At 45.1% G+C, this 10,000-nt stretch overlaps 1 protein-coding gene and 3 long non-coding RNA genes across 7 annotated transcripts in view; 3 read left to right on the top strand and 1 right to left on the bottom strand.

Moving 5' to 3' along the window:
• The window catches only part of wdr17 (WD repeat domain 17), a 38,475-nt gene that overhangs the window by 16,651 nt on the left and 11,824 nt on the right, over window positions 1-10,000 (bottom strand). For all 4 annotated transcript variants that reach the window (XR_015129974.1, XM_086297120.1, XM_086297119.1 and 1 more), the window contains 3 exons: window positions 309-400; window positions 147-229; window positions 1-61 (listed from right to left, as the gene is read on the bottom strand). The exon at window positions 1-61 is cut by the window's left edge and continues 26 nt beyond it. Coding sequence is in view for 3 of the 4 variants with exons in the window: in XM_086297120.1 (XP_086153246.1) it covers window positions 1-61; window positions 147-229; window positions 309-400 (236 nt within the window). In the remaining variant the exon portion in view is untranslated. The remainder of the gene's footprint in view (window positions 62-146; window positions 230-308; window positions 401-10,000) is intronic.
• Window positions 1,016-1,745, top strand: LOC147328639 (uncharacterized). Its single transcript, XR_015129980.1, has 3 exons — window positions 1,016-1,171; window positions 1,307-1,417; window positions 1,550-1,745. It is a non-coding gene; the product is annotated as an uncharacterized LOC147328639 (long non-coding RNA).
• On the top strand, window positions 4,849-5,578 carry LOC147328638 (uncharacterized). The gene is made up of 3 exons (XR_015129978.1): window positions 4,849-5,004; window positions 5,140-5,250; window positions 5,383-5,578. It is a non-coding gene; the product is annotated as an uncharacterized LOC147328638 (long non-coding RNA).
• Window positions 8,687-9,416, top strand: LOC147328637 (uncharacterized). Its single transcript, XR_015129979.1, has 3 exons — window positions 8,687-8,842; window positions 8,978-9,088; window positions 9,221-9,416. It is a non-coding gene; the product is annotated as an uncharacterized LOC147328637 (long non-coding RNA).

Genomic DNA, 10,000 nt, shown 5'->3' with positions numbered 1-10,000 from the left:
GAACACAGCAGCGGGGTGTTTGTACTTGTGCAGGATTTTACCGTCGATGGTCCGGATGATGCTGTCGCCACAACAACAATAAAAACACGAATCACTGCAAAGGACAAACACGACGCCGTCGTCGGGAGAGAAGGGGAAGCACTCACCAGAATCCGTCTCCGCTGCAGGTAGCGATCCGCTTTGAATCCTTGTGGCTCCAGGAAATACAGAAAATGCCGTTCTTACCGTGCTGGAGGAAGACAGACAGACGCATCACGCTGTGCATCGTGCGATCGGGTTCAGACACACGGGGGCGCGGCCCTACTCACCTCGTTGAAGCGAGTGATGATTTTTCCTTTCCTGACGTCCCAGATGAACGCTCCGTTACGGGACGTCGCCCCCGCGATGCAGTTCAGGTCTCCTTCACAGAGAAACAAACACGTCATCAGCTCATCTACACGACGCAATGAAACGCTGCTGCTGCTGCTTTAGTGACACAAAGCGTCTCAGATCACCTCAGTTTTTAAACGATGGTTTCTATTATGAAGGAGACAAAACCGACCTGCTCCTCTTATTGATCGAAGAAGAAGAAAACAGGCAAAGATGATTAATTTCTCAAAACAGCATAAACCCTGTGGGCAATCTAAAAGCTCTGTGTGTGAACTTCCTGTTATCTGTGAGCCTCGGATTAAAGAAACTGTCCCTGCTGATGAATTAGAGCGCACAGGAAGCACAGCAGCAGCGAAGCATCGCCAGACGTACAGGAAGCATCAAAGCTGGTCTGAGGGCGTCCACAGCAAACAGAAACTTTGAACCAGCTAGTTTTTCCCTCTGACTCATGATTCTCTCAACATTGAAACGGTGGCTTTGCTCGGAGTTTAACCACACACTTCATCATCGTGTTCATAAATAAGTGTTTTTATTACACAGAGAAAACTCAGGAAACAAGAAGGATCTTAGAAAGTGTCAATAGCAGCTGATGTCGACACCAACCTGCTCCCGGGGTTTCACAGTTAATGCTAAACTGGATTTGTGGGTTTTCCCAAATTAGGCAAAAAGCAGAAATAAAAAGCCCGACCGACAGACGGGATCATCGTCCAGGTGGGAAGTGTTTGTGGTTGAGTTTCCTGTTCCCGCAGAAACATGAAGACTGTGATGCTCGCTGTGCTGCTGCTGCTGGCCGTCAGTCAGAGTGAGTTAACCCGCAGACCTGCTCTCCGTTCGTCTGTTACATTTATTTGATGTTTGTAAGACGGTCTGTCGCGGCGTGAGTGAACCGTGGGGCTGCTGGCGACGGCTGAAGGTGGTTCTTTGACGTGTTTTGCAGGTGAAGCCTTGGAGTGTCACTGTGGAGGCCAGAAGTTCTGTTCACGTCCTGTGGAGACGTGCTCCAGCTCCAACGACGTCTGCTCTACTCTCGTCATCACTTCTGGGCCGGGTAAGTCTCGCCTTGTGTCGCTCTGACGTTTATGCAAAGAAAAGAGAACAAATGCATGCTGGGCCGCCTCACGGGCACTGTGAGCGGCTGGGACGATGTGTGACGGTCACTTCTGTCCTTTGGTTTTCACAGTGGTAACGCACACAAAGGGCTGCTTGAAGTCGCTGGCCTGCAGGATCCTGAATCGTCCGCCCGTGATGACTGCCAGCTGTTGCAGTTCTGATCTGTGCAACAGATAAACCGCTGCCACGCGGGACGTCGCCCGATTGGTCGACGCTCTGCTGCCGTGTGTTGTGTACTCTAGAGCAATAAAGATCAGCTGACTGTATTTACTGTCTCCGCTCCGTTTTTATCATCAAACTGATTTATTTTCACTTTGAAATATTTCTCTGACATGTTACCATAAAGTGTCGTTACGCGCGGTTAGCTCAGGTCGCTAATGATGAGACTTCAGGACGAGAAGCCCCGAAAACACCGAGTGATGTCACAGTGGCCATCGTTTATTTACAGTCTGTGATGTCTCTCAACACTGAAACGGTGTCTTTGCTCGGACACAGGAGCCCAGGGCCACATCTAGAGACGAGCGGCAAAGTCAAAGCCTGTTTTTCAAACACATACGCAGGTGTTACATTATGGTTCAAATGACTCAAATGCTGTAAGTTTACATGCTTTTCATAGAAATATAATCTGTAACTTAATTATTTTCTGCAGCCCACATAATGAAACACTTTAGTTACATAAAGCGTGAATGTTGATGTTATGTACTGTATAACCCGTATAATAAATGAATATGTACCTAATAAGTATAAAACCCAGAAAGCAACACAACACGGGGCGGTTACTTTACAAACACAAGTCTAGCTTCAGTTTCACTGTTTTTGTTAGAAAAAAATCTAATTGTTGCTCAAATTTACACAAAATGTCAGAAATCTGCGTCGTCATTAGCAACAATTTCCACCTAGTTTTGAAGGATTTGTTGGCTTTAAACCCTCTGAGGTCCAAAATACAACCGGCCAGCTTTGACTCCTTTTGAGTCTGCATTTGTATTTCACCTGTAAATATACCTTTTATATCCTTATAAATGCACCACGGAGGACGTGGGTGAAACAGAATTTCGGTACACTGTATGCTGCTGTATTGACAATAAAGCTCTTCAATCTGAATCGTTTCATTTTATTTTCTTGGCTTGCTTGGTATCAATTTTTCCGCTCGACCTCACGTGTCTGAATGACGTACTGTATTAACATAACCAGTGTTGGGGAGTAACGGAATACATGTACCGCCGTTACGTATTTAGAATACAAAATATGAGTAACTGTATTCCGTTACAGTTACCGTTTAAAAAGGTGGTATTTAGAATACAGTTACTTTGTTGAAATAAATGGATTACACTGCGGTACTTTCCTGTTTCATATTGTCGCGGGTCAGGACTGTTTGGGTTTTGTTTGACAGCTACGTTCTGTTGTTCCAGGCGGCAGCGTTACGGTTGCCATGGTTACAGGGCGACGCTCTCTCTCTCTCTGCGACTGCGTGTTTCCTGGGTGAGAGAGCGCCTTTTCGTTGTTGTTGTTGTTGTGCTAAGCTAACAGGCAGAATGCTACAAGCATAGCTCTAAAGAATGTAGCATCATGGGCAGTGTAGTCCGTGCTGCAGGGAGAATGGACTGCCATACACGTTATGTGTCTGTGAGCGCGAGGAGGGAGAAAAAGGGGAGTGGAAAGGTACGAGTTGTCATCGAGGAAAAACGGGAGCTGGAAGCATGTAAATATAATAATAACCACTGCAGCCAAGAAGAGAGCCTGACGAGCCCAGCTGTAAGTAAGCTATTAAGACTCGACTGTACACCGTGTTCGTGTTTTCCTCCGAAAACAATAAGTTCCGTTGGAGCAGCCTTTCAACGCCTCTCTCTGTCTCTGCTAGCAAAGTTGACCCAGACAACAAAGTAAAGCTATTTTTCGGCTACGAGCCGACAGGGACCCCGCCGTATTAGTCAGAGGTCCCTTTACTACAGTTCGGAGTCGCGGACCTTCAGTAATAGTAATAAATCACACAGCAATAGGACATTCACGTTGTTGTAAAAAGCATGATAATATATTAAGTAATCCAAAGTATTCAGAATACGTTACTGTCATTGAGTAACGTAACGGAATACGTTACAGAATACATTTTGGGGCATGTATTCTGTATTCTGTAATGGAATACATTTTAAAAGTAACCTTCCCAACACTGAACATAACTGATCTGAAATCACACAAAAACATCAAATCCTGCTCGTATATTTTCCTGTTAAACCACAGGCGTGTTGAGTAAATTATTTGTAGAACTTGAAATGCAGATATAAACGGTACATTTTGTGAACATATACAACTATTTCTCTAAAATGCAGCCAGTACACCTGGCCTTTTTTACATTTTGTACAGCCATTTAATAATATTACTAAAACTAAATTGAGACAACAATCAGGTGTCACAATAAGATGCCCCAAATTATTTGTGCCAGTAAAAAGTTTGTTTGTCCGCCACAGGACAGAGAACAGCACAGCGATGCAGCTGCAGGCCTGACAGCAGCAGGCGCATCACTGCTCTGGGTTTCCACTGCAGTCAACCTTTGTGACGCTCAGTAGTGCCCTCACTGACACACAAAACAAACAACGACTACACACTAAAGGTCACAAAACTCCCACATGTCAAAAATCTCCCTCTGCCGTCACTCCCAAAACTTCCCGCTCTTCCTAAACAACCAAATCCCACACGTTGACTTTCTTCTTTCTCTGCTGTTTTCGTTCTGTCCTTAGAAAAAAAAGCTTCTTAAAAAAACATGACAATGGTATTTAGAAAAAAGCATGGCTCATATGTATTTGTGATCAAAAGCTTAAATCAGTCATGTGATTTGGAGGCGCCGACACGTCCGTGGACCCCGCAGGATTAATAACACTCAGCTTCCGTCCACTTCCACAGTGTAACAACCAGCCATCTGTGTGAACTCTGGAATTCCCGAGGTGTTGTTCAAAGTGTGCTCTGGCACAATCATGAGCATCGGTTGCTACTGACAACAAGAAAAAAGCCGTTCTGCGCTATGGGCTGAACCATTTGTTAATGGTGGGGGAGGGGCACTATGCAATGTATTCAGTTTAAGAATTGATATTCACTGTTAACGGCAACTACGCTCAAAGTCTTCATGCTATTTCAATAAACAACACTGTCATGTGCAAACTAGGGCGGCACTTGCCACCGGATGCCACCCATCTAGATTCGCCGCTGCAAGAGCCCGAGTTTAACCACACACTTCATCATCGTGTTCATAAATAAGTGTTTTTATTACACAGAGAAAACTCAGGAAACAAGAAGGATCTTAGAAAGTGTCAATAGCAGCTGATGTCGACACCAACCTGCTCCCAGGGTTTCACAGTTAATGCTAAACTGGATTTGTGGGTTTTCCCAAATTAGGCAAAAAGCAGAAATAAAAAGCCCGACCGACAGACGGGATCATCGTCCAGGTGGGAAGTGTTTGTGGTTGAGTTTCCTGTTCCCGCAGAAACATGAAGACTGTGATGCTCGCTGTGCTGCTGCTGCTGGCCGTCAGTCAGAGTGAGTTAACCCGCAGACCTGCTCTCCGTTCGTCTGTTACATTTATTTGATGTTTGTAAGACGGTCTGTCGCGGCGTGAGTGAACCGTGGGGCTGCTGGCGACGGCTGAAGGTGGTTCTTTGACGTGTTTTGCAGGTGAAGCCTTGGAGTGTCACTGTGGAGGCCAGAAGTTCTGTTCACGTCCTGTGGAGACGTGCTCCAGCTCCAACGACGTCTGCTCTACTCTCGTCATCACTTCTGGGCCGGGTAAGTCTCGCCTTGCGTCGCTCTGACGTTTATGCAAAGAAAAGAGAACAAATGCATGCTGGGCCGCCTCACGGGCACTGTGAGCGGCTGGGACGATGTGTGACGGTCACTTCTGTCCTTTGGTTTTCACAGTGGTAACGCACACAAAGGGCTGCTTGAAGTCGCTGGCCTGCAGGATCCTGAATCGTCCGCCCGTGATGACTGCCAGCTGTTGCAGTTCTGATCTGTGCAACAGATAAACCGCTGCCACGCGGGACGTCGCCCGATTGGTCGACGCTCTGCTGCCGTGTGTTGTGTACTCTAGAGCAATAAAGATCAGCTGACTGTATTTACTGTCTCCGCTCCGTTTTTATCATCAAACTGATTTATTTTCACTTTGAAATATTTCTCTGACATGTTACCATAAAGTGTCGTTACGCGCGGTTAGCTCAGGTCGCTAATGATGAGACTTCAGGACGAGAAGCCCCGAAAACACCGAGTGATGTCACAGTGGCCATCGTTTATTTACAGTCTGTGATGTCTCTCAACACTGAAACGGTGTCTTTGCTCGGACACAGGAGCCCAGGGCCACATCTAGAGACGAGCGGCAAAGTCAAAGCCTGTTTTTCAAACACATACGCAGGTGTTACATTATGGTTCAAATGACTCAAATGCTGTAAGTTTACATGCTTTTCATAGAAATATAATCTGTAACTTAATTATTTTCTGCAGCCCACATAATGAAACACTTTAGTTACATAAAGCGTGAATGTTGATGTTATGTACTGTATAACCCGTATAATAAATGAATATGTACCTAATAAGTATAAAACCCAGAAAGCAACACAACACGGGGCGGTTACTTTACAAACACAAGTCTAGCTTCAGTTTCACTGTTTTTGTTAGAAAAAAATCTAATTGTTGCTCAAATTTACACAAAATGTCAGAAATCTGCGTCGTCATTAGCAACAATTTCCACCTAGTTTTGAAGGATTTGTTGGCTTTAAACCCTCTGAGGTCCAAAATACAACCGGCCAGCTTTGACTCCTTTTGAGTCTGCATTTGTATTTCACCTGTAAATATACCTTTTATATCCTTATAAATGCACCACGGAGGACGTGGGTGAAACAGAATTTCGGTACACTGTATGCTGCTGTATTGACAATAAAGCTCTTCAATCTGAATCGTTTCATTTTATTTTCTTGGCTTGCTTGGTATCAATTTTTCCGCTCGACCTCACGTGTCTGAATGACGTACTGTATTAACATAACCAGTGTTGGGGAGTAACGGAATACATGTACCGCCGTTACGTATTTAGAATACAAAATATGAGTAACTGTATTCCGTTACAGTTACCGTTTAAAAAGGTGGTATTCAGAATACAGTTACTTTGTTGAAATAAATGGATTACACTGCGGTACTTCCCTGTTTCATATTGTCGCGGGTCAGGACTGTTTGGGTTTTGTTTGACAGCTACGTTCTGTTGTTCCAGGCGGCAGCGTTACGGTTGCCATGGTTACAGGGCGACGCTCTCTCTCTCTCTCTCTGCCACTGCGTGTTTCCTGGGTGAGAGAGCGCCTTTTCGTTGTTGTTGTTGTTGTGCTAAGCTAACAGGCAGAATGCTACAAGCATAGCTCTAAAGAATGTAGCATCATGGGCAGTGTAGTCCGTGCTGCAGGGAGAATGGACTGCCATACACGTTATGTGTCTGTGAGCGCGAGGAGGGAGAAAAAGGGGAGTGGAAAGGTACGAGTTGTCATCGAGGAGAAACGGGAGCTGGAAGCATGTAAATATAATAATAACCACTTCAGCCAAGAAGAGAGCCTGACGAGCCCAGTTGTAAGTAAGCTATTAAGACTCGACTGTACGCCGTGTTCGTGTTTTCCTCCGAAAACAACAAGTTCTGTTAGAGCAGCCTTTCAACGCCTCTCTCTGTCTCTCGCAAGAAAAGTTGACCCAGACAACAAAGTAAAGCTAGTTTTCGGCTACGAGCCGACAGGGACCCCGCCGTATTAGTCAGAGGTCCCTTTACTACAGTTCGGAGTCGCGGACCTTCAGTAATAGTAATAAATCACACAGCAATAGGACATTCACGTAGTTGTAAAAAGCACGATAATATATTAAGTAATCCAAAGTATTCAGAATACGTTACTGTCATTGAGTAACGTAACGGAATACGTTACAGAATACATTTTGGGGCATGTATTCTGTATTCTGTAATGGAATACATTTTAAAAGTAACCTTCCCAACACTGAACATAACTGATCTGAAATCACACAAAAACATCAAATCCTGCTCGTATATTTTCCTGTTAAACCACAGGCGTGTTGAGTAAATTATTTGTAGAACTTGAAATGCAGATATAAACGGTACATTTTGTGAACATATACAACTATTTCTCTAAAATGCAGCCAGTACACCTGGCCTTTTTTACATTTTGTACAGCCATTTAATAATATTACTAAAACTAAATTGAGACAACAATCAGGTGTCACAATAAGATGCCCCAAATTATTTGTGCCAGTAAAAAGTTTGTTTGTCCGCCACAGGACAGAGAACAGCACAGCGATGCAGCTGCAGGCCTGACAGCAGCAGGCGCATCACTGCTCTGGGTTTCCACTGCAGTCAACCTTTGTGACGCTCAGTAGTGCCCTCACTGACACACAAAACAAACAACGACTACACACTAAAGGTCACAAAACTCCCACATGTCAAAAATCTCCCTCTGCCGTCACTCCCAAAACTTCCCGCTCTTCCTAAACAACCAAATCCCACACGTTGACTTTCTTCTTTCTCTGCTGTTTTCGTTCTGTCCTTAGAAAAAAAAGCTTCTTAAAAAAACATGACAATGGTATTTAGAAAAAAGCATGGCTCATATGTATTTGTGATCAAAAGCTTAAATCAGTCATGTGATTTGGAGGCGCCGACACGTCCGTGGACCCCGCAGGATTAATAACACTCAGCTTCCGTCCACTTCCACAGTGTAACAACCAGCCATCTGTGTGAACTCTGGAATTCCCGAGGTGTTGTTCAAAGTGTGCTCTGGCACAATCATGAGCATCGGTTGCTACTGACAACAAGAAAAAAGCCGTTCTGCGCTATGGGCTGAACCATTTGTTAATGGTGGGGGAGGGGCACTATGCAATGTATTCAGTTTAAGAATTGATATTCACTGTTAACGGCAACTACGCTCAAAGTCTTCATGCTATTTCAATAAACAACACTGTCATGTGCAAACTAGGGCGGCACTTGCCACCGGATGCCACCCATCTAGATTCGCCGCTGCAAGAGCCCGAGTTTAACCACACACTTCATCATCGTGTTCATAAATAAGTGTTTTTATTACACAGAGAAAACTCAGGAAACAAGAAGGATCTTAGAAAGTGTCAATAGCAGCTGATGTCGACACCAACCTGCTCCCAGGGTTTCACAGTTAATGCTAAACTGGATTTGTGGGTTTTCCCAAATTAGGCAAAAAGCAGAAATAAAAAGCCCGACCGACAGACGGGATCATCGTCCAGGTGGGAAGTGTTTGTGGTTGAGTTTCCTGTTCCCGCAGAAACATGAAGACTGTGATGCTCGCTGTGCTGCTGCTGCTGGCCGTCAGTCAGAGTGAGTTAACCCGCAGACCTGCTCTCCGTTCGTCTGTTACATTTATTTGATGTTTGTAAGACGGTCTGTCGCGGCGTGAGTGAACCGTGGGGCTGCTGGCGACGGCTGAAGGTGGTTCTTTGACGTGTTTTGCAGGTGAAGCCTTGGAGTGTCACTGTGGAGGCCAGAAGTTCTGTTCACGTCCTGTGGAGACGTGCTCCAGCTCCAACGACGTCTGCTCTACTCTCGTCATCACTTCTGGGCCGGGTAAGTCTCGCCTTGCGTCGCTCTGACGTTTATGCAAAGAAAAGAGAACAAATGCATGCTGGGCCGCCTCACGGGCACTGTGAGCGGCTGGGACGATGTGTGACGGTCACTTCTGTCCTTTGGTTTTCACAGTGGTAACGCACACAAAGGGCTGCTTGAAGTCGCTGGCCTGCAGGATCCTGAATCGTCCGCCCGTGATGACTGCCAGCTGTTGCAGTTCTGATCTGTGCAACAGATAAACCGCTGCCACGCGGGACGTCGCCCGATTGGTCGACGCTCTGCTGCCGTGTGTTGTGTACTCTAGAGCAATAAAGATCAGCTGACTGTATTTACTGTCTCCGCTCCGTTTTTATCATCAAACTGATTTATTTTCACTTTGAAATATTTCTCTGACATGTTACCATAAAGTGTCGTTACGCGCGGTTAGCTCAGGTCGCTAATGATGAGACTTCAGGACGAGAAGCCCCGAAAACACCGAGTGATGTCACAGTGGCCATCGTTTATTTACAGTCTGATGTTTTAACGCTCTGTGTGCCGCTGCTGGCTGATGGAGACACCCTCAAGTGGTCAGTAGAGGAACTGCAGCTCGCTTCATTTTCAGCTCCAGAGGTTCCTGCGTCATTATCAGGCGGTGCAGTCCTAAAAATAACCTTTGGAAAGATGGACGTGTGAATACGATTATCGACTTTAGATGTATCCAGTCATTTTATACGCTCATATATAGAATATATGTTTCATGCATGTCAGTGGTATCTCTTATTAGAACCATGTGACCTGTAACTGTAAACCTTTGTTGCATCGTGGGAATAAAGAAAAACATAATAATTTGGTCAAAGTGAAATCTGCATTTCCACAGTGGAGAATAATTTAAAGCCGTGTTATTTAACCACTTCATGGTGTGTGTGCGTGTTC

Source organism: Aulonocara sp. 'chitande type north' Nkhata Bay, linkage group LG6 (genome assembly GCF_057382095.1).
Source record: "Aulonocara sp. 'chitande type north' Nkhata Bay isolate Kocher_YH1m ecotype deep benthic linkage group LG6, A_spYH_male_GT1.1, whole genome shotgun sequence".
Lineage (NCBI taxonomy): Eukaryota > Metazoa > Chordata > Actinopteri > Cichliformes > Cichlidae > Aulonocara > Aulonocara sp. 'chitande type north' Nkhata Bay.
The sequence above is the reverse complement of the archived record's forward strand: the minus strand, read 5'-3'. Positions and strand labels throughout refer to the sequence as shown.